Below are 23,842 nucleotides of genomic sequence, written 5' to 3'. Positions count from 1 at the left end.
AGGGCATCAAGTTACAAGTGATACATTATCAGAACCAACCTTCAGTGGCTGCATAGACCTTGATGCTGTCGCTGGCTATAGCCTTTACAAATTAATCCTTTAGTGAGTGTCCTGTATGCCACATTAAGGGTTTTAATCCCGCAATGTCTTTTTTGGTGATGCTCCATTGGGATCTTTGTCTCACACCTGGGCCGTGGCAAGTTGCTGGGGGTGAAACAATTCCACTGCATTGCTCTTCACAGAAATGACATCACAGTGGAGGGGAACTAATGAGTAACACTAAATCTCTTCTTCCCAGGATTATGGCAGGCTAAAACTACAATGAAGATATTTGCTCAGGACCAGATCTTCTGCTGGGGTAAAGCAGCATTGATCTACTGAAGTCAATGGATCAATGTTGTTTTACACCAAGAATCCGGTCCTTAAATTACTTCCATTTACAAATCTTTTCTAGGTACAAAACTCTCCCCCGCAATGGGAATAGCTCCCATTGCTCCTTGCCTTGGCTACGGTCACTTTAGGAGCGGTTTGCAGCTAATGGCCCACTTGTGTGCTCTTTCAGAAATCATTATTGTAACTTTCTGGGAAGACCTGTAGGTGCTTGTTGCATTTTGCCCATGTCATGGTTCAGACGAGGGCTAAAGAGGAAACCACGACTGTTAATAGCAATGCAGCCAAAGTGTCGTGCCTGGGAGAGAGTCAACAGGTGACCTGACTCTGATCCCCAGCACTCCTGTGCTCTAGAGCATTTCTGCCAGCCTGAGCACAGACAGGGAAACGTTCTCATACAAGTGCTATTCCCCGGCTAGAGAGCCGATGCTTTTCAGGCTGCTTTATGCTCCTGCAGCTTCCCGTCATTCAGCCACAGCACTGTCCTCCAGCTAATTAAGAAGTAGGGAGCTCTGTTAAGGCAGAGTTATCCTTGATTTACACCAGTGTAACTAAGCAGAATTTGCCTAAAACACAGATGGTGGGCCTCTTCCACACTCCTGTAGCCCCCTTCTTCTCCTGTCTAAACTAGCAGCGGCATGTTTGAGGTGGCAGATCCTGAGACGGATTTACTAACAGAACAAACACATCTGGAGACTACCCTACTGTCTGTAGAAAACTTGGAGGGTGGTTTGTCAAGAGCCCAGTACTAAGCTGCCCGTTTAGTAGGACCAAACCTGTTGAAGCTACAGGCGGTTGTACTGGCATTACGAGCCCGGAAACCATTATATCCCAAATAGAGAACTGGGAAAGGTTGGCTGCCATTAAAGCAATATAATCCCTCGTAGGAGTGGCAGCCTGCAGCATTTATAGTATTTGTTTTGGTTTGGAGTTCTAAAAAGTGGAGTATTTCCACCATTTTTTATTTTTTTTAATGGTAACTAACTGTTCAAATTCACCCCAATGCGTTTGCCTTGACTTCAATGAATTACACGAGAGATGGATTTGGCCAATTGTCTTTTATTAAAGAGATGTGTATAAAGTGATATGGCTTAGCCAGTTGTATGATTCCAACAAACGGTACATTTCATTTTCCCCCACACTAAGCACAGTACAAGGACAGCGGTCTTTTAAACAAACAACACTGTTAACTTGGTTGACACTGTAGCTACATAGGACAGTCAGGCATTTTTGTCAGACGCGTGTTCCATACATGTTGTGTTGAACCAGTGAAGTCAGACACAGCAAAAGAGAAAGGATTGGAAATGGTTTCAATGGGTTTGTTTTATACAAGGAAGAAAGCGACCACCCTTTAAGGCTATATAATGCCATGCTTATTGCTTGAAGCATAAAGGATCAGGCCCAAATGCTACACTGATGGCAAAACCTGGCCTAGTGTAGTATATTATCATCAGCTGTCGTACTTACAGAGTCAGGTATTACTTAGCATGAGTAAGGGTGGCAGTATCTGGCCCAAGACACATCAGTGTTCAGCAGCACAGCTCCCTAGCAAAATATGATTCTCTCTGGCCTCAGAACTGGCTGAGATCCTAGAGGAAAAAAAAAAGCTTGATTAAACATTTTTTTAAGTCACCAAGAACTGAAAGTCTGAGGCACGTGCTGCAGGATGAAAAATGAGAGCTGATGGCAAGCACTGACAGGAAACTGCCCCAGCGTTCCTCTGTCATTCCTAGCCAAGAAGGAGGAACGGTCAGAGTGGTAACAGACGACAAGGGTCAGTGCAGCAAGTAGTTTTTGCATTTGAGTAACTCAAATGCCATCAGCTCACTTGGCTGCAAATCCTAGCCCACTGCTTGTCATAATTCCCCCATTAGTTCTCTAGTGTCCTGGAGAGGTGATGGAAAAGAGCAATGGCTGGGAAAGATCTGTGGGCTTGACTCACCACTGCAACTCCATTAAAATCTACTGGAGCAATGCAGGGTTAAATTAGTGTTTATGTGCGTGGACACGAGAGAGGATACTGAAAGGTAGATTCTCAGCTATACTAACTCAACTTCTGCCAAATTCATCCCACTGAAATCTCTGGCATTACCCCAGCAATAAAGTTTTTTTGGCACCTGTGTCTCAAGGTAGCAGATCAGTTTTTGCTTTAACCGACTCACTTTTAGTGGACAGTTTCGCAAGGGAGCGGGTGCTCTTAGCCCCCAGTGATCTCAGTCAGAGTTGAGGGCACTCAGTACCTAAACAGGATTGAGCCTTTAGGGCCATATTCTGATCTCAGGTAGACTGGTGTCAAGCCAGAGTAAGCCAGTTGCCTTCAGTGAAGTTACTCTTGATTTACTACAGCATAACTGAGATCAGATTGTGGCTCCCAGTCCTATCATTTGTAAAGAAGTTATTTTAACAAAATCCTCATTCAATTGGAGCTGTAGTTAGTTGTGCTGAGATGCTGTGAAAAATATTTAATTGTTGCTGGATAAAAAGAAACAAAAACACTAAAGTTAGTTTGGATCTTGCAGGTAAATTTAATTTCCCTTTTTGAAAGGTAATGCAGACACCTTGCTAATGCTGCTATCACTGACTGCAATGCAAACATGGGAAAGCCGGGAAAATATGAATCAAAGCCACAAAAACCAGAAAGTCAAATAAAGACTCAGAAATTAGCCCACTTGATGTTGGACATTTGCTTTCTCTGACTGAATAGAATGTTTCTGTCATTCACTGTTCCCATTAAAAAAGCCTTTTACGTACCATGATTTTTGATACCGCTTGGGTGAAGGTTAGGATCATGAAATAACCCAAAGGTAGACCTTCGCTAAACTTTAGGCTTCATGTAGGTACACAGATATAGGCCCTGCAAAAGGAACTTCCCCCTCCATGCCAATGTTTACATGCAGTGTTGTTCAGCCACTAGATGTCTCTGTGTAATCCTGTATCGTGTTCCAGACAGGGTGTGGTATCTGGTAAACAAGGACAATGCTGGAACTCAAGCTATGGGAAGGCTGTTTGTCTATAGCAGGGGTAGACAACTTATGGCACGTGAGCGGATTTTCAGTGACACTCACACAGCCCAGGTCCTGGCCACTGAATTTTAATTTAATTTTAAATGAAACTTCTTAAACATTTAAAAAAAAAAACCTTATCTACTTTGCATACAACAATAGTTTAGTTATATATTATAGACTTATAGAAAGAGACCGTTTAAAAACGTTAAAATGTAGTACTGGCACGGGAAACCTTAAATCAGAGTGAATAAATGAAGACTCGGCACACCACTTCTGAAAGGTTGCTGACCCCTGGTCTATAGTTAGCACTGGGTTCTTTAATAAACCCCTTGCATTTAAGACTGATTGTGATTCCAAATATATGCCATTCCCCCTTTGCACTGGCTTCTGGAGAGTCAGGTGTCACTGCAGTGCCTCAGGATTTGCTCCTGCCATTCTCTAGAACAGGGATAGGTGGAGGGGGGGTCAGCACCCTGCAGGATTAGGCCCTGTTTGATGGCTTTGAGGGCTGTGGAGCAATGGAGGAGATGAAGCACCTTGTGGGCCGCAGCGAAGAAGTCATCATCACTATAGAACTCAAACTGTAGGAAGAAGGGGGTTCCTCCCCATCCTACGGCCTGCTGAAATCTTCAGAAACCACTCTTCCAGCTCTGAAGAAGTGAGGTTCTTACCCACGAAAGCTTATGCTCCCAATACTTCTGTTAGTCTCAAAGGTGCCACAGGACCTTCTGTTGCTTTTTACAGATTCAGACTAACACGGCTACCCCTCTGGTACTCTTCCAGCTCTGTGCAAGGTAGGGAAAAAAGACCTAGCTTCATCCTTCAAAAGAAAGGCAGCTCATAACACATTTCACTATGCACCAAGGGGAAGAAAGGGGGAGGGTACATGCAAGATCATAATGAACCATCTATTCTCAATTGCCAACATTTATAAACACTTTGTTCATAGTTAGCACCTTCCATTCATGGAGCCCGAAGCACTTTGGCTCAGCTCCTCAACTGGAAGTTAGGAGCCTAAATAACTTTGAGGATCTGGACCTTTGCCCTCAGTTAAGACTCAAAATGCCCCCAGTGAACATCATTTCACAAGTGGAGAAACTGAGGCAAGGAGTCTCATAAAAAAAATCTCATGCATGTCCAGCTCACCCAGCAATCACATCATCCTGCCTCTCTGCCTTTCCTTGCCAGTGTTCACCCTCATTACCAATGCTAGCATGTCCACATTGGCTAGAACCTTGCTAACTCATACTAATAACCCAGCAGAATGGGCCTGTTGAAGTGTCCAAGGTCACCTAAAATCACATCCGCAGGTTGTTTCTTTTTCTTCTCAGCATTGGTTTTTTCTGTTTATGCAGCTGCCTAACAAGTGTCTGCTTTCATCTGGGAACACCCCGTGCACTAAGCAGAATTAAAAGCCAGATAACGCTGCATTGAAAGGGAGGAAAAAAAAGCTATGCTCTTCAAAAGTGGGCAACGGAAGGAATCTGGCTACAGCTCAAGGCCAGTCATTTAAAAAGGGAGTCAAACCCATCGTAGCTACAAATCTGTTGCAACGGGACAAGGCTGCGTGCCAGAGAAAGCTGTGGCCTGTGGTAATGGTCGAGATGTTGCTCTGTTACGCTGCTAATGCTAAAAGAACAGGAGTACTTGTGGTTCCTTAGAGACTAACAAATGTATTGCTAATGCTGGCACACAATGGCAGCTACTGTAGAGGGAAATTCACCCCTGTTGCAGAGGGCCAATACAAGGGCTATGCACCATTTAAGTTCAAGGTCTGCTCCCTGTCAAGCAGTGGAGAGGAGAGGTACTTAGCACCTGCAGGATCAGCCCCTTTTATGGCTTTAAGAACAGGAGTACTTGTGGCATCTTAGAGACTAACAAATTTATTAGAACATAAGCTTTTGTGGGCTACAGCCCACTTCTTCAGTGGAACAGTAGCATTGTGAAGCTCACAAGTGGCTGCAGCCATGGTATGTCTCCTATCCCCGTGGTCCCCACATTTTTCAGCATTGCACTCCCACCCTGCAGGGGCAGGCCCAGCCCCCCTGGAACATTCCTCCATTCCCCCTTAGGGGGGGCACACCCCACAGTTTGTGGTCTTCTGTCCTAGCAGCTCCACAAGATCCCAGGTGACAATGTGAGCTAAGTTTCAGAGTAACAGACAATGTGAGCTAAGGCTGTTGTGGTGTAACTGTAAAAGCTGATTTTGCATTCACCCTGGGCCCAAGATAGTTTGTATTTAAATGTAAATTAACTCAGCCAACACCACACTCAAGAGGTTGACTGAAACAGATGAAAGCTGGGAAATTCAGGATGAAGCTGACACTTAGGCTATGCCTACACTTGCAAAGTTTTTGCGCCGTCAGTTTCAACAGGTGATAGTGAATCGGTGAAAGAAAAGCGCTGGTTTGTGTACTCGCTTCCACAGGCATCAGAGAGTGTTTAATCTGCAGCACTTCCATCGCTGATGAGAGCAGCGCCCTGAGGGCAGCTCTCCCACAGTGCAGCTCTCTCCATTTTGCCAATGGGCCTTGTGGGAAGGGGGTGGAGGGTGATAGAGGGGCAGCCTGCATCCCTGCACAGCCACCTCTCCCCAAACACTGATCAGCTCCAGTAGCTCCGCATTGCTCCAAGCAGGGGATCGTCTGCTCCATGGAGCAGGTATTGTCACCTGGCCAGATGATAAGTGAGCACTTGCCAAGAAAACAGGAAGCGGAGTTTCAAAGTTCCTGGGGCTTTACAGAGGGACAGGTGGATGTCTGTTTACCTGACGTCAGAGCAGCAGAGCTGCTGGCCAGAGCGGTCGCCTAGGCACTGTGGGATATCCTGCGGAGGCTAAAGCTCTGTAAACAGGAAGGATGTGTCTTCACTTGCACAGCACCGCAAAAGCATCACTGGTAAGAGCTGTACAGCTCTCGTGGAGGTGGTTTTCTTTTTGCGGTGAAACTCACCGCAAAAAAAGTCATTGGCAAGTGTAGACGCTCCCACGGCTTTTGTGCAAAAAAAAGGGACTTTTTCCGCTTTAAATGGCAAGCGTAGACATACCCTTAGTTCTTGTTCATATTGTTGTGCCTTGCTGCTGACACCAAACATGGTATAAAACATCCCCTACAGTCCTGAGATCCTTGTAGAGGACAGAAAAGCTCTGAGGCAGCATGGATAGGCACTGGACTGGGAGTCAGGAAACCTGGGCTCTATCACTATTCTGCTGTATGACCTTGGGTAAGTTACTTTCCCCTCACTCTGCCATTCCCCAGCTTGCACCCAGTGTCTGTCTTGTCTCTTTAAACTGTAAGCTCAAGATCAGAAACTCTCTCTTAACTATGAGAATGTTTAGCACAGTGGGGCTCCAATTTCAGCTGGGGCTGTAGACACTACTATAATATAAATAAGTAGTTCAGGGCTGAGTGGCAGCCTATACTCAATTGCTTCTGTCGGTTCTAATTAATTTTTTTTTTCCAGTTTTGAAATGTCTTCCTCTCATTATACAGCTGAGATCCCAAGGGATAAGTTTTGCTGCAAAACTTCAGTCGGATAACTTTTGCTGTCTTGAGTTAAACAGACATGTTCCGAGCCTTGGTATGCAGAACAGAGAATAAGCTTCTGGGGCAGGGGGAGGAGGAACAGAGCACAAGCTTTTAGAGATGACTCGATAACATATTTTAAATCTGGGAGATGATTCCACTGTAATAAATTGGAGTTTGAAGCAAGGCTATCATAGTTCTTAGCATATATGTCCCCTGGAGTTAGTCTAGTATTAATGAGCCAGGGAATGGTGATTTTTAGCTCTCACCTTCACATTCACAAATCATTTTGACAAGACGCTTCCATCAGGGCTTTTTTTATTTCAGAGCAAAGTAACATAACTCAAATTCCAATCTTATTAAACATTCTGTACATTACCATCAAATACCACAGTGTGTTAGCAAAGAAGCTGTTGATAATGTTCCTCCTTAGTTTTCATTTAAGCCTGGGGGAGTAGCAAACAGCTTAGAGTGCAGCAGAAAGCTTGGGAAATGCTGGAGAACTAGCATTAAGAGTCAGGCATCCAAGAAGGCAACTGGCAGAGCAGGAAAAAGTAGAAAGTCCGGAAGCAGAATCAAAAAGAGAATTAAACAAGGCTCAGGGAGCATGCAAGGAAGAGGAGTTTAAAAGAATAGTGAGGAGAGGCCCCAGCAGAAGGGAAGCAGCAGCAGAGACCTAGGGAGCAGTAAAAAACAGTTGGAAAAGCTTAACTGTTTGAATGGGGGCAATTTCCAGTGTACAGCCACTGAGTACTCAGGAAGATTTGTATGTACCTGCTCCAGTAATTAAAGGAACAGCAGAGAAGTCTGGAAAAGATTAAGCAACATATTGAAGAAAGAGAGGGACAATGGAAATGGACAAGCAGGTAGAGGCCCCGACCCCACAGGAATCATAGCACAAATATTAAATTGATTTTACTTGAGGCACTTCCCTTTGCTTCTTTAGAGAAAACGTACCTCAGTTCCATACGTGCACTAGGACATATAAATAGGACCCGATCTTCAATTCCTTGGTGGCTGGAGGATAATGTAGATCTTATGTGATCACACCAATCATATATCCTCTCTCTAGAGTTAATAGCAATGCAGTGTTTGAGTTCCTTAGCAGATATGTAGAAACATGTTGAATAACAACTGCCAAAAAAAAAAAAAAAAAAAAAATCTCAAGGTCCAAAACACATCCTCCTTTTCCAAGCCATACCACATGGCTGATCAATTCCCAGAGAGCACAAACAGATGACCCCAGCTGTTTTAGTTAGGAGATGGCGCTACATAGTGTATCTATGTCAGAACTGCACCTACTGAGGACAAGCGTTGCAATTGAACCCTGACGACTTCAAAACCAAACATATTCAGAGAAAGCCAAGCAGATGCTTTGTTCAGGTTACGTATGGGCCAGGTGCCAAGTTTTACAACAACGATGGGTCCTAGCGGCCTCGTAGTTTGAGCATTAGACTGGGACGTGGGAGACCTGGGTTTAAAGCCAGTTCTGTCACCGGTCTGCTGGGTGACCGTGGGCAACTCGTGCCTCAGTTTCCCCACCTCTAAAACGGCACGACTGGCCTCCTTTGTAAAGCGCTTTGAGGGCTCTGGCTGGAAAGCCTCCCCAGCTGCTGGGAAGGGGCAGTCTCGCCTCACCCTGGCTCATGCGATGGATGTTTGTCAGCCTCCCCCGGTGCCACCGGCCACTCTCTGGGAGGTGCCCGAGCAGCAGCCGGTACATAGGCAGGGTGCTGCTGCTGCACCGGGCGGGGGTCAGTGTCAGGGCAACAGGGAGCCACCAAGGCCCGATACTGACTGGGGGGGGGGGTGAACCCCCCAGTTGCCAGTGGGGGCCCAGAGGGCAAGGGCTGCCTGAGGCCGTCCCTCGCTGGCAGAGGCCCCGCCCTCTGGCCCCATGGCTCCACCCCGCAGGGCTGTGGAGGGGCACTGGGCGTGGCTACCTCCGGAGGGGCGGAGCGGTTTGTTACCACTCGCGCTGCGCCTCGCCCCCAGCCTGACTCACGCAAGATGGCGGCTGCGACTCCTAGCGAGGTTGCTCCCGTCGGTCCGCCCTGACGGGCCTCCGTCTCCCTCGCGTCGCCATGTTGGTGAGGGCGGGCGCGGCGCTGCTCGGTCTACCCCGCCGCCCCCCGCTCTGGATAGGTGGGGGCGGAGGGATGAGGCGGCTGAGCGGGGGCGCCCCTCCCCCACCCGCGGCTGTTCGGTGCTTCCCGCTCAGCCGCGCGCTCCTGCGCGTGCAGGGACCCGAGGCGGACACGTTCTTGCAGGGCCTGCTCACGAATGACGTGGCGCGACTGACGTGGGGCGGGGCGGACCGTCCCCCGGAGGGCGGGGTTCCCTCGCCCCCGCCACGCGCTCAGTACACGCATGCGCTCAACGTGCAGGGCCGGTGCCTCTATGATCTCCTCCTCTACAGGTAAGACCAATGCACGCGGGGGAGGGAAGACTTGGGAGAGACCATTGGTAGAGTCAGTACCACTATGTTGCTAATAGGGGAGCAGATGAGTTTGCCAGCTGTGAAGTCAGATATGGATGTAGTGGACCGAATTGTATCACTTGGCCAGATGTGGTGCGTGCAAAGTTAATTTAAGAGCTGATTGAGCAAAACACTTAAGCCCTGGAAATGGGTGTAATTTAAATTAAGCGTGTGTTTAAGTATCTTGCTCATTTGGGGCCTTCTTAAATTATTTGGTGTGAATTTTTAAAAAAAGTCTCTTAAGTCATAAGCCCACTGCAAATGAAAGCAACCTTACAGTAGTAAACTTGCTGGCCTATGCCATGGAGGGAGAGATGCCTTTGTTTCACGTTTACAATGGTGGTTTATTATGAATAACTGTTGGGGAAAAATCCTGTTGAAAAATGGTGGTGTTCTTTTAATGTCAACTAGGCATAGCTAATGTTAGAGGGCCTGATCTTGCCTTTGTCCATGGTCAACTTTTGTGCATTAGTGATGCTGTAATCAATGAGACCACTTACAGTGTGTAAAGTCAAGCGCATGTGTAAGTCTTTGCAGGATCAGGGCCATCTCAGTCCTACAATATGCATTTAGCTTTTCTTGTTCATAAAAAAAGGTGGATGAAAGATCTCATCTTTCCCCATTTAAATTAATATGTATCGTTTTGTTCTCCCTTCACTTCTGTTCTTCAGAGGTAATTCCTATCACTACTATTTAAGAATTTTTGTGTATTTCCCATTTCACATACAATAATCCCCCAAGATGTTTCATGCAGTTGATTGTAGTTGAATGTCTTTTTTTAATCTGTAAATAGGGCCGGAACAATGGACTCTTGATTGCTGATTGGAGGCTGTAGGCATGATCACAATGTAAATAAGTGATAATAAGGTGCCCATTTCTAATGCATCCCTCACTATAGTACTGAAGCACCAAGTCTAAAAATGTTTTATGATGATATATGAACATATTGGCTTTGATTTTTCCACTGCCTTATGCAGTCATTTACATCTGTGCAAACTTGGTTTAAACTGCTACCAAAGTAGAATGGCAACATTTTGTTAGTCTCTAAGGTGCCACAAGTACTCCTGTTCTTCTTTTTGCGGGTACAGACTAACACGGCTGTTACTCTGAAACATTGCTAGGGTTACCATATTTTGAGTGTCCAAAAAGAGGACACTCCACGGGGCCCTGGCCCCGCCCCCAGCCCCGCCCACGCCCAACTCCATCCCTTCCCCAAAGTCCCCGCCCCAACTCTGCCCCCTCCCCTGCTTCCCGCGAACATTTGATTTGCGGGAAGCCTGAAGCAGGCAGCAGGTAAGCTGGGGGGGTAGGGCGAGGAGGCGCAGCCCAGTCTGGCCCCCTCCGGCGGCCGGCCCCAGCGTCTCCAGCCTGGCTCGGCTCGGGCCCTGGGGTGCCGGCCCCGGGCCAGCACCGCCCACCCCGGCCCCAGCCCCCGGCCCAGCGCACCCCCGGCTGCCCAGCACCGCCGGCCCCTGGCGGCCCGGGTGCACCCCCCGGCCGTCCAACACCGCCAGTCCCTGGTGGCCCCCGGCGGCCCGGCGCACCCCCCAGCCGTCCAACACCGCCGGCCCCTGGTGGCCCCCGGCGGCCCGGCACACCCCCCGGCCGCCCAACACCGCCGGCCCGGCGCACCGCCCGGCGCGCCCAGCACCGCCGGTCCCCGCCGGCTCGGCGCACCCCCCGGCCGCCCAACACCGCCGGCCCGGCGCACCGCCCGGCGCGCCCAGCACCGCCGGTCCCCGCCGGCCCGGCGCACCCCCCGGCCGCCCAGCACCACCGGCCCCCGGGCCAGGCCCCGGCCCAGCGGTGCAGGATTTTCCCGGACATGTTCGGCTTTTTGGGATTTCCCCCCGGACGGGGATTTGAGTCCCAAAAAGCCGGACATGTCCGGGAAAATCCGGACGTATGGTAACCCTAAACATTGCACATTCTTTTACTTAATTGTAAGTAGTGACAAATGGGGCCCTTGGATAGTCTCAGCTCAGTTACTATTACTTAACATTTATATTGTGATAGTGCATAAAAGGCATAGAGAGGTCAGGCCCCATTGTGATAAGCACTGTACAAAAATACACAGTTGCTGCCCATAACAAGTGGATGATGTGAACAAGCAGGCCGGGGTAAGGGAAACAGGATAACTAATATAATAGAATGTGTGCAGTTCTTAGCTATTCAGAAATAGCGATCACAGGCTTCATCTTCCTAGTTGTTATCAGATTACAGTTTAATCTACGCATTATAGAAGACGTAAGTTTTGAGGAGGGACTTCAAGGAGGGCAGTGGTGGATTTAGAGTTAGTCGGGCCCTGTGCGCAGCTTCATTTTTGGGGCTACCCCCCCGGGGACCCAGACAAGAAAAGGAATGTTCTCTCTTATCTCCCCGCCCCCCATTTTTCATTCTTTTTTTCTTCATCCTCCTCCTATATTATAAGTAATAGGTAGTAAATGAAAATAAAGTGAGGTACCTTGACTTGGGCAGGGAGTTGCGGTGCAGGAGGAAGTGTGGGGCTCGGGCTCTGGGAGCGAGTTTGGGTGTTGGGTGCGGGCTCTGGGCTGGGGCAGGGGGTTGGGGTGCGGGAGGGATCAGGGGGGCGGCACTTACCTTGGGCAGCGCGGCTGCCAAAGCGACCGGCACACCCCTCTGGCAGCGGCTTCTAGGCGGGGGGGATCAGGGGATCTCTGCACACCGCTGCCCGTAGGCGCCATCCCCACGGCTTCCATTGGCCGCAGTTCCCAGCCAATGGGAGCTGCGGAGTCGGCGCTCGGGGCTGGATCAATGCGCGGAGACATCCCGCCCCCCAGGGGCCTCAGGGACATGCCGGCCGCTTCCAGGAGTGGCATGGTATGGAGGGAGGGAGGCAGCATGGGCGGGAAGCCGCCTTAGCCCTGCTGTGCTGCTGCTGGAACGTCTCTGTGCGCCCCGTAGGGGGAAGGGGGGCAGTGGGTCTCCATGCGCTGCCTGGGGCAGGAGCAGCGCGCGGAGCCACCTTTCTTCCCACCAGGGGCACGCAGAAACGTGCCAGCAGCCAGCCGCTTCCGGGAGCGGCGTGAGGCCACTGGCAACGGAATGCAGGCAGCCTGCCTGCCTGAGCCCTGCTGCGCTACCGGCCGGAACTCGGGGGCAGGTTGCTAGATGAGATTTGTCTTGCATTTTGGGAGCCCCCTGTCATTGGGGACCCCGTGCCACTATACTGTTTGTTTCATGGTAAATCCGCCTCTGAAGGAGGGTAAGATGATGGCTTACTGGGACTGGGATTGTTTTCCCACTTATTGAACGGGGTCAGGCATGGGTGAAAACACATTTGTCAGAGCAATGGACAATTGGGTACTCACGACTGGCATCATTGAGAGTGATGGCAGGAGTTGACCTGCCAATAATAGAATAACTTGGATAGGTTTGGTGGGACTTGGTGAATCTAAGTGTAGATTTCCATTCCTTTATAATTTTACAATTTTGTTTGCTTTCTTTGATTTGTTTTGTTTGTTTTAATAGAAAAAAGTATGGTGCAATCATTTCATAGTTGTCCAAAAGGTTGAGTACTGCCCATATCAGCACTAGTAGCACTAGTAAATTCTGCATATCATTGGACTTGGCTCAGGATTAAGATAAAAGACTCTGGTGAAACTACTTCTGTTTCTTTTAACGTTGTATGTGTTACTTTTTCAGGCTTCATGAAAGTCAAGAAGAGGAACCAAATATCCTACTGGAGTGTGACTACTCAGTGCTGGATTCTGTTCAAAAGCATTTGAAATTGTACAAGATCCGGAGGAAAGTAGACATAGCCCCCTGCCTTAATCTCTCGTTATGGGCAGTCATCCCAGAGGAACAGTCTGGAGATGTTTCCAGTACCCTTGAGAAATGTGCAGACAAAACTTTGGTTTTAACTCCTGATCCCAGAGTAGAAGTCATGGGTTGGAGATTGATTACAAACAAAGAGGAAAATCCACTAGAAATTGTCCCTGGAAGTCATATAGGAAATATTAGCGATTATCATAAGCACAGGTACAAACAAGGTAAAGCCGATTTAAGTTTTATACGCTAGTGAATTAGGAAAATGAGGGAGATGTATGTTGCTATGAGAACTCCATACTCAAGATCTAATGCAAGACACTAGAAGAAGTTAAATGCTAAGTATTGGATGTCTGAATGTGTTTGCTGACATGGTAGTAAATACAGCTCTTGTTTAATACTTTTGGACTACATTTGATGTAGTAACTATAACTATATTTTGAATACAGTATCCAGCTGCTGGGTTTTTTAAATACATGTATGGATGTAGGCATGCCTAAAGGATTACTGGTTTCCATATGGTCAGACATTTTTGTGGTTTGAGTCATTTTGATTATTTTTGGAATATTAACTGTGCTTGCTTGTTTGTTTGCCTGTTGCTGTGGGGAAAAAAAAAACGAACATGGCCTGTTTAGTAAAAATGTATGACTGGATTCATAAAGAAATTTACGATCAAAGCGATATGTATTTGCTTTGAGATGGTAACTAAGATACTGCAATCTCGTGTGTGGGTTCACCATTGTGCCCATGCAGAGCCCTATTGACTTCCACGGGACTGCAGCCAGGCATCAGATGAAATGAATCACTGGACAGGAAGTTGCATTTAATGTGGGCAAAGGGAGAAAAGTAGTATATATTCTTGGTGCTTCAAATGGGCTAATTTCTCAAAGCTGAGGAAAATTACGAGTGAAGTTGATGGGGAGGGCAAATTTAGACAGAAAAATGTGAATGAAGGTTGAGAGTTCTTTAAGAAGAGTTAATTAGATGGCCAAAAAGCCACGATTCCACAATCAAGAAAAAGGACAATTTTGGCTAAAAGCCTATCCTAGTTCAGTGGCAGAGCAAAGACAGTAATTATAAATAAAAAAGCAACATATAACCAAAGGAAAAAGGAGGAATAGATAACTTCTAATTTATATTTATTGTTATGAAGTGCAGATAATAAGGGGAGTTAAAGTCATCAGGGAAGAATCTATGGCTGGCAGGGCTAAGGACAATAAGGAGATTTTACTTAAAATCAAATATATTAGGAACAAAAGAAATCCAAGAAATGGTATAGGCCCATAAGTAGGTGGAGATGGTAAATTTATTAATAATGATGCAGAAAAGGCAGAAATGTTCAATAGATATTTTTCTCCGTATTTGGAAAGAAGCAGAATGATGTACTTGCATCATATATGTCTGATGAAGTCCTTTCCATTCTATTAGTAACTAAGGAGGATGTTAAACATCATCCACTAGATATTAACAGGCCTAGATAACTTGAACTCAAGGGTCCTAAAACAGTTGGATGAGGAGCTCTCTGCCCACTGATGTTAATTTTTAATTAATCTTCAAATGCCAGAGAAATTTCAGAAGACTGGGAGAGTGCTGATGTTGTGCCAGTATTCAAAAAAGGCAAGCAAGATGATCTGAGTAACTATAGGCTGGTTAGCCTGACAAATCCTAGGGAAATGAATGGAAAATCTGAAATGGGATTCAATTGATAAAGAATGAAAGGATAGGAATATAATTAATGCCAGTCGATGTGGTTTTATGAAAAATGGTCTCGTCAAACAAACCTGATTTCATTCTTTGACGAGATTACAAGTGTGGTTAATTTTTGTAAGGTAATTGACTTAGTAATGCATGATATTCTGATTTAGAAAAGTGAGCAGTATACAATGTCAACAAAGCAATAATTAAATGGCTTAAGACCTGGCAAACGAACAGATTTCAAAGTATTTGTCACTGGGAAATCATCACTAAATGGGTTCGGTCCTAGTGGGATTCGTACTAGGTCCAATGTTATTCAACACTTTATCTGTGATCCGAAGTAAATATAAAATCGCTGTGGCCGACACAAGGATTGACAAAGATATATAATGATGAGGACAGGGCAGTCATACAGACTGGATTTGGAGCACTTGGTAAGCTTGGCACATTCAAACAAAATGCATTTTAAAACAGCCAAATGCAAACTCAGACATCGAGAAACAGGGAATGTAGGCCATACTTCCAAAATGGGGGACTGTATCTTGGAAAGCAGTGACTCTAGGGGTTATAGTACACAAGCAAATAAAATATGAGCTCCCAGTGTGACACTAGCAAAAGGGCTAATGTGATCCTTGGGTATAAGGGAGAATAGTGAGTGAGTAGGAGTGGGGAGGTGATTTTGCCTCTGTATCTGGCATTGGTGAGACCAACGTGGGAATACTGTTGTCCACATATTTAAAAAGATTTTGAAAAACTAGGGAGGCGGTGTAAAAGAGCTACAAACATAATTTGAGAGCTGGAGAAAAATGTCTTCTAGCAAGAGACCCTAGAGCTCAATCTGTTTAGTTTATCGAAAAGACGATGGAGAGGTGACAGGATTAGTGTATAAGTATCTTCATGGGGAGGAAATGCTAGGTACGTACTAATGGGCTCTGTAATCTAGTGGAGAAAGGCATAATATGAACTAATGGCTGGAAGCTGAAGCCAGACAAATTCAAATTGAAGATAAGGCACAAACTTAATAGTGAGGAGGGGTGGTTAACCACTGGAACAAACTACCAAGGAAAGTGCTGGATTCTCCATCTCTTGCTGTCTTCATATCAAGACTGGATGCCTCTCTGGAAGATGCACATTAGCCAAACATAAGTTATTGGGAGCAATACAGGGGTAACTGTGTGAAATTTAATAGCTTGTGATATACAGGAGGTCAGACTAGATGATCTATTTCCCCTCTTTTGGCCTTAAACTTTGTAGGGTCTGCCCTTCCAGATCAGATTGCAGGACAGGATCAGAGCCTATCTTAGTTAAACCACAGTTCTAGGTTTAAAAATAAAGAAGGGGACTTGCGGCCTAATTTTCATAGATACTGAGCACCTGAAACTCCCACTGAAAATCAGTCTACTATTGGGTAATAACAGGAAATACTTCAGTTAAGCTATATTTTTACCTTAAGTATTTAATATATTAGAGTCTGAGCTCCTATAGTACAATGAGTCTATGGTCATAATGAAGATGGGTGCATAGTTTTTAATGGATCCACGCCGAGTATTTCCTTCAATAATCCTTCAGAAGTTATTTCTATTGTCAAAAAGAATAAAATATTAACGTTTCCATAAAGCTGTTATTAACTAATTGGATGTTTTTTATTTCTCTGTATGCCCTGACTTTTAAGATAAAAAATATAATTGGGCTGATGGCTGAAGCGGTCTTTTCATTTGACCATCCTATGTTTATTACATAGCTTATGACCAAAAATAGCTCTTCATTGACCGTAAAGTCTACTTATGTGATTAAGGTGAGCAGGATATGGCCCTTTGAATTAAATGTATATGGGTTCATTTGGGTCCAGTCCTGCCTGGTTTTGACTGCCCTCCATTTCAGTCGTGTGCTCGTGAATGCTCAGAATGTCAGATCAGGCTCGAATATAGCTTTTCGGTTCATCTTTTAAATCAGCCTTTGCTAGCTCTGCTCAGTTATGACTAGTGATTTCAACGTAGGTCTCCAACCAACATATTGAAAAACCAATAACTTCAAACTATTTCTACTCTTTTTTTTTTTTAATTACAGTTTTCTGAGAACAAGATAGATGCTAAAAGTGCTATACATTGTGAGAGCCGGACAAAACTTACCAGTTACTTCTATTTTCCCCCCAGGAATAGCTGAAGGCGTAAAAGACATCCCCCCAGGAGTAGCCTTACCACTGGAATCCAACCTGGCTTACATGAATGGAATCAGCTTTACCAAAGGCTGTTATATTGGACAGGAGTTAACAGCTAGGACCCACCACACGGGTGTCATCCGCAAACGCCTATTGCCAGTGCAACTTTCAGCTCCTTTGCCATTGGGAAGCATCCCCGAGGGGGCTGCGATCTTAACTGAATCGGGAAAGTCAGCTGGCAAGTACCGGGCTGGTGGAGATGAACTTGGCATAGCTTTGCTGCGATTAGCCAACATAAATGAGCCACTTCATATCAATTTACCAGGCGACACTAGTGTGAACCTTACTGCATCTATACCTAACTGGTGGCCAAAACCTACCGACAAATAAATGAGGGATCCTCTGCAGCACATCTGCCTTACTTAATAAACTTTGTCTGATAAGCTGGGAAAGTCATTCATTCTCATACGCCCTTCCATCATATTTTCCTTTTGTCTTTATCTTTTATTTGCAGTACTTGAGCAGGGTGTATTACAGAAGGGTCCTTGGGAGCTGGGCCCAAAGGCAGAAGGAACCTGATGCATCAGCGAGTCACTGACAAAACAAGGGCTAAAGTGGAGAAGCACATAGGAGAGCAGAGACATATTCAGCAAAGTCTGTAAAGTTCACCTTGTGGAGTTCCTGCCGCTTGCTTCCCCTTAAGGGAGAGGTGTATGGGGAGGGAGATTAAGAAGACTTGGGCTGTGCTGGGCAACTAGGCTCCATCCCTGACGATCCTTGACCCAGCCACAGCACTCTTGTGGCCCACGCTCTCCCTCTGTGCCCTGTACCGTACTTCCCTCGCTCAAAGAGAGTGAAGACAGGCCGATTATTGCTGGTTGTATCAGTCCCATGGGAATTTGCAAGGTACAGAGGAGATCTCTATACTGACTTCCACTAGCTGGTTAGCTCACCCAAAGCCAAGGTCCCACAGCTATGCAGAGAGGGACTTCCACGGGCTCTGGGACCATAGAGGAGCCTGTCACAGAGCTACTGCTCCCCAGCTGTGTGTCTGGGAGCTTTGCTGAGAGTTTTTGTTTCCTCCCACAACATAGTGGATGGTTACATACAGGGGTGGCTCTAGCTTTTTTGCCACCCCAAGCATGGCAGGCAGGCTGCCTACAGCGGCATGCCTGCAGGAGGTCCGCCAGTCCCGCGGATTTGGCGTACCCGCCGCCGAATTGCTGCCGAATCCGCGGACCTCCTGCAGGCAAGCCACTGAAGGCTGCCTGACTGCCGCCCTTGCAGGAACCGGCAGGGTGCCCCCCGCGGCTTGCTGCCCCAGGCACGCGCTTGGAGCGCTGGTGTCTGGAGCCGCCGCTGGTTACATATAGCTTGAAGAGTCTCTTTGGAGCAGAGGGAGGAGGCTTGGCATGGGTGAGGAATATTAAGGAGTCCAGAGGGGCCATTAAGGAATCCAGCCCCTACTCTATGTGAGAGTGCCCTGTGTTTATTTGGGTGGTGCTGGATCTGGGCCCTGCTGAGTCTGCCCTCCATTGGATAGATCAAAACTTATTCTGAATATAGTGCTGCATATATTGAAATGCTGAAACGGGAGGGGGGGATATAGGAATTTTATCACAATGTGTGTCAAATGTTTTTATGTCAGGATTATTTCTGTGGTATTGTAAGGCTTTTTAACAGGAGTGTGCTGCCCATTTCTTTCAATAGCATGTGTTTTTGCTACATTCTGGCCAAAATGTTTACTGTGAATGTTCCTTGCATCAGGCTTTCAGCACCGGTCCTAAATTGCTGATTGATGAGAACGTTTTTTTGTCATTACTGTTAACTCTCTCAAAAGGAAGAGGAATGATTGTACTGAGTGTTTGAAATAAGAATTTTGCTTTTAATACTTGACCACATGGGTGAGCAATGTATGCAGATGCTGTGACATCAGTATGCACTCTACTGCTGCAAGGTCAGCAGAGGGAACACAATGATCAATGGTATACCCAGAGCTGCCCTGCCATGGCCAGGATACTGGTAATAAAGGCCTGATCTACGCACTGGTTTTGTGCCAGTATAACTCTTTCATGTCGGAGTGTGATATTTTACTGAAATAGGTACGCCGATACAACCCCTAGTCTGCACACAATTATACTTGTATATAGATGCCTTCCCCATCCTTTACGGGAATAAACTATATTGCTGTGAACAACTTTATACCAGTATAACTGGTTTAACTTTGTCGGCAAATGTTGAGATTTTGGTTGGCAGAAATCACAAATAAGTGTGAGTATATGCTAGAAATGCTACAGTGGTATAGCTACAGCTGTGCCACTGTAGTTGTAGGCACTTGCTTCAGCGACAAAAGGGGTTGTTTTATCGCCGTAGTAAATCCACCTCTCTGAGAGGTGGTAGGAAGGTTTGACAGAAGAATTCTTCCGGTGATCTACACTGGGGCCTCGGTTGGCTTAACTATGTTGCCCAGGGCGTAACATTTTTCACAGTCCTGAGTGATGTAATTGAGCTGACCTAACTTGGTAGTGTTGATGAGGCCTGAGTATAGACATATGCAAAACTGTGCTGCCAAAAGGAAAATTTTGCCAGTAAAACTTTTTAGTGTAGGTCAGGCCTAAGTTTATCCATGCTGACACTTTAAATATACTAGTATGGTTAATAGTTAAAAGAGTACAACTTTATGTGTAGACAAGCCTAAATAAAGGTTCTAAGAACACATAAATAAAATAGGACCATGTGCCTTGTGATTCTTTAAAAAAAAAAATGCCAAAAACCATCAGGAGGCAGCCAAAACTCCAGGCTGTATGACTGTTCCCACATAATCTCTTCAAAGCCAATGAAGGGACATATCCCCTCCCCAAGGTGAAATTTCCACTCCTTCCCTGCCAGCATGAATCTCAGCCCCATAGAGGGCTCTCTCTGGGGGATGGGGGACAGTGCCCTAGATATGCAGGAGGGAGTAACAATCCTGCCTTCTATAAGAAAGTGCTGAGTAGAGCCTGTGCAGTGCCCTATGGATCAGTGCCTGCTTGCCACCCACACTCCTGTTCTTCCCAGCTGTCTAACTCTTTTGCCCTTAACTAGGGGGTTTCGCCAGGCCCTCACTTTCCTCACTGCTTCACTACTGCCCCCATCCTCCAACGGCTTCATGTGGCCCACAAATAAAGCCTTGCTGCTGGCTCTTACTGGGGGTTTCTCTAGCCACCTGACTTCCTGGGTGCTCAAACCTGCACCCAATAATTTGGGGCCCCTTTGGCTACTTTTCCCATCTTTGCACCTCCTTCCCCCGCCCCCACCGGCCTCCTCTTCCTCACCCCCCTCTAACCCTAAACTAATTTATAGAAGCTGTGTGTGTTTTTTTAAAATAAATCAATCAATGTGAACTCAGAAGTGAGGTGTGTGGAAGAGGAGTGAGGGGGATGAATGAGTAGGGCCCTGATTGGGGCTGGAAGGGGCCCAAGATGATGAACTACCCCAGTTTAATATTTGTTTGAAATAACCGTTGTCCAAAGGGCATTTTGTCATTGCCTTGCTGTAGCCATTACTGTGAAGTGAAATGTATATGAAGAATGCTCATATTCATTAAAACTCCTCAGGCTTACTGTAAAAGGAATCTGTGGAATTACTCATTAAAAGTTAGCTATGTCAATGATTTAATATTGGTGCTTCTGTGTGATTGGCCTGTAGGTTAGGTGGAGTTGGCATAGACAAAGGTCTTTTATTTGTCAGTGATAGTAGTAAGTTAGTTTGGCAGATGTGCTTGTCTTCACAGAAGGGGTCTGCCCATATGCCCACTGTAGTCAATGTGGTCTTAGCCCATTCTGGATCAATGTCAAGATGTTAAATTAAGCATCCTCTAACTACCAGAACGTGAAGTTAAAAGATGAACTGGAAGGCTTGTTACCTGTCAAGACGGAGTTCACTTTTTGCCATTTCTCCTGCAATGGATGATATCATTAATACCTTAAAGAGCAAGAAGATGCACAAGAAGGGTTGTTTTAGGTGGTCAGTAAAGCAGTTCCTTGTGCTTTTTATATAAATCTCCACGTGCAGTTTGGGATCATCATTTTTCTTCATTTAAAAAAAAAAAAAAAAAACACCACACAGTTTTTTTTTAAAGATTACCTGTCACTATTGGACAGGAGCAGGGGGTAGCTGCAATCTTTTGGCCACTGTTGTGCCTCCCTCCTTAATGCCAGTACAACTACCTGTGTTTTAACTAGCACTGCTCTTGAAGACTTGTCCTAATAACAGTGTACGATCAGTGCCAAGTTTGTCTGACAGTCATCGTTCTGATGCTACAAAACTAAACTGCCTTTGGGATATAAGAAAACTGATAAAGGATCATAGAAATGTAGGACTGCAAGAGACCTCAATAGCTCATCTGGTCCAGTCCCTTGCACTGAGACCATCCCTGATAGGTGTTTGTCTAACCTGTTCTTAAAATCCTCCAAGAAATAATATCACACGTGTTAAATATTTAAAAATAAAAGCATCTATTAAGGCACAAGAGGAATTGGAACTATAAAAGATAAAAGGAATCCTTTTTAATGACAGCAATTGTCCCAGTATTCTTCAGTTACATATAGGATTGAAAATCTAATGATCATTGTGAAATAAGTTACCTTTTTGTTGTTGTTGTTTTTCATAAAACGTTTATTGGCAGCTCCCATTTGAAGTGTTCCATCCAAGCTTTTCTAAACTCAACCCAAGTGTTAATCTTAATGAGGGTACTGTAGTGCAGAAGTACTCCAAGTTGCCCAAGGTAACAAAAGTCCAATTTAGCCTGTTACATAAAATTGTTTATAAAGTCAGCAAAAGTTAGACACTGTTTTCTAGGGTTAAATTTTAAAAAAAGTTGATGCAGCTTGAAATGAAAGATCTGGCTACTTTCTTCTTTACCTATTAAAGTGAGAGATCAAACCGACAGTTAATTTCCAAACTTGGTCAAATAAACTTAGTCAAATAATAATCACTCCATTATTTTTGCTGAAATTCTTGTAATGAAATCCATCAATATGACATTTAAGTGATGCTTGGCTACTTACCCCCGAAGGAAAAAAATGAAAAAAGGCCTATTTTCATTTTTTTGGGGCAAGGATATTTTCGTGCGATTGAAGAATTGTTTGGCTATAGTATTGACATAGGAATGAGTCCCTGAAGAGTCTTTTTAGATTATGTAAGTTTCCTCAGTATCAGTCAGTTCTTAGGTTGCTTATAGAGTTTTTTGTTTTGTTTTTAAGCTTGAACTAGAAATTAATCTGTAGTGCTTTAGACTTTCTGGATTCTCTGAATGTGACGAGACACTGTGTAGAAAACGCTTATGCTGGTTTGTCAAGAAAAGCTTTTCCATCTGCCACCAATTGCGCAAGCTCTTCTCAGAATATTTATACTGTACTACTGTACATGCAGCATGAATAAACACTGTCTCTTCTTTTCATGGGAGCTGTATCTGTTATTTCAGCTACATACACACATTTCTTACTGCCTCTTAATATGTGAAAGGCTTTTATATTACCACGGGCTGGAGATATATATATATATATATAATATTTTAATAAATACAGATCACAATTTTCAAATGTGGATGCCTAAAGTTAGACACCTAAACACATAATATAGGCAACTAACTGAAAATGGCTGGATTGTCAGAGGTGTTAAGCAATGCCCATTGGTATCAAAGGGAGCTGTGTGTGTTCAGCACTTCTGAAAATCAAACCACTTTAGTTAGATGCTTATGCATGCACTTAAGCACTTCCAATTAGGCATCAAAGTTAGGAAAAAAATGGCTTTGCTTGTTATGAGGTTGCATTGAAATATACCTTCCAGGTGGTAAATAATAGAGTAAATCTAATTAATCTTAAAATAAGTTACTAGACTGATTCAAATGAAATAGATACATTTATTATTTTATGGAGACATGATATATAATTTAATTAAATTTAACTTGAACTGGTCAAAAAATGGAAAATAACCAGTGGACTTCTTTTTCCTTCCACTGTTTTTCACATGAACTAAAATGTTTGAGGTTTTCTCACTAGGTCTTTCAATGACTAATCTCAGCAAAAATTAAGAAAAACCACCATTACAGAGAGAAAAACACATCACTGCAAGAACACTGCCACTAAAACACATTATTAAATGCAGGGCTGATAGGACCACCTATTATTAAAATTGATCAACACTTTCCATTATAAAACTCAGTTTTTTATAACTTTGGCAAACTTTAACTGTCTGGGCTGAAATTTTCCACGCCAGGTTTCTGTGGCCAGTGGTATGGACTAAATGTTTTGGGGAAATTTCAGCCAAAACAATTAATCCGTTTCTGAGAATGATGCTAGGGGAAAAATACATTGTTTTGCCTGCTAAAATCTAGCACCCCCATGGGGAAAAAAGATAACAAAGGCTCTACTGGGATAGTGCTTTGGGTCTCCTACAGATCGCCCCCAGGATCCAATTTGGATATGTGATAGAGATCTCTACTATTTTTAAAGAAGTAAATGCTACTGGGAATTGAGTGATTATGGGTGTGACGGGTTGGATCACAGAAACCCCCTTGGGAGTTGCCACCAGATGTGCAAAGACTACCCCTGCTTCTGTTTTCCCTGCCAGCTCAGGACTCCAGCACCCTGTCTTGCTAAGCCAGACACTCTCATCTGCTCCAACACAGACCCAGGGTCTGAATCACTTGTCCCAAAGCTGCAAGTTTACCTGAAAACAGCTCACAGTAGTGTGCTTGTCTTTAGCACTCAGATGCCCAACTCCCAGTGGAGTCTAAACCCAAATAAATCCGTTTTACCCT

General features: G+C 45.2%; 1 protein-coding gene and 1 long non-coding RNA gene across 2 annotated transcripts; one reads left to right on the top strand and one right to left on the bottom strand.

Moving 5' to 3' along the window:
* Positions 1–1,433: 1,433 nt before the first annotated feature.
* LOC128830856 (uncharacterized) lies at positions 1,434–9,015 on the bottom strand. The gene is made up of 3 exons (XR_008443703.1): positions 8,925–9,015; positions 7,877–8,053; positions 1,434–1,979 (listed from the first exon to the last, which is right to left on the bottom strand). It is a non-coding gene; the product is annotated as an uncharacterized LOC128830856 (long non-coding RNA).
* On the top strand, positions 8,925–22,480 carry IBA57 (iron-sulfur cluster assembly factor IBA57). The gene is made up of 3 exons (XM_054016686.1): positions 8,925–9,338; positions 13,065–13,411; positions 17,036–22,480. Exons 1-3 carry the CDS (start codon positions 9,004–9,006, stop codon positions 17,428–17,430), a joined length of 1,077 nt encoding a protein of 358 aa, XP_053872661.1. The 5' UTR covers positions 8,925–9,003; the 3' UTR covers positions 17,431–22,480.
* Positions 22,481–23,842: the final 1,362 nt, after the last annotated feature.

This window comes from Malaclemys terrapin, chromosome 2 (genome assembly GCF_027887155.1).
Source record: "Malaclemys terrapin pileata isolate rMalTer1 chromosome 2, rMalTer1.hap1, whole genome shotgun sequence".
Taxonomy (NCBI): domain Eukaryota; kingdom Metazoa; phylum Chordata; order Testudines; family Emydidae; genus Malaclemys; species Malaclemys terrapin.
This window is presented reverse-complemented; position numbering and strand designations above follow the sequence as displayed.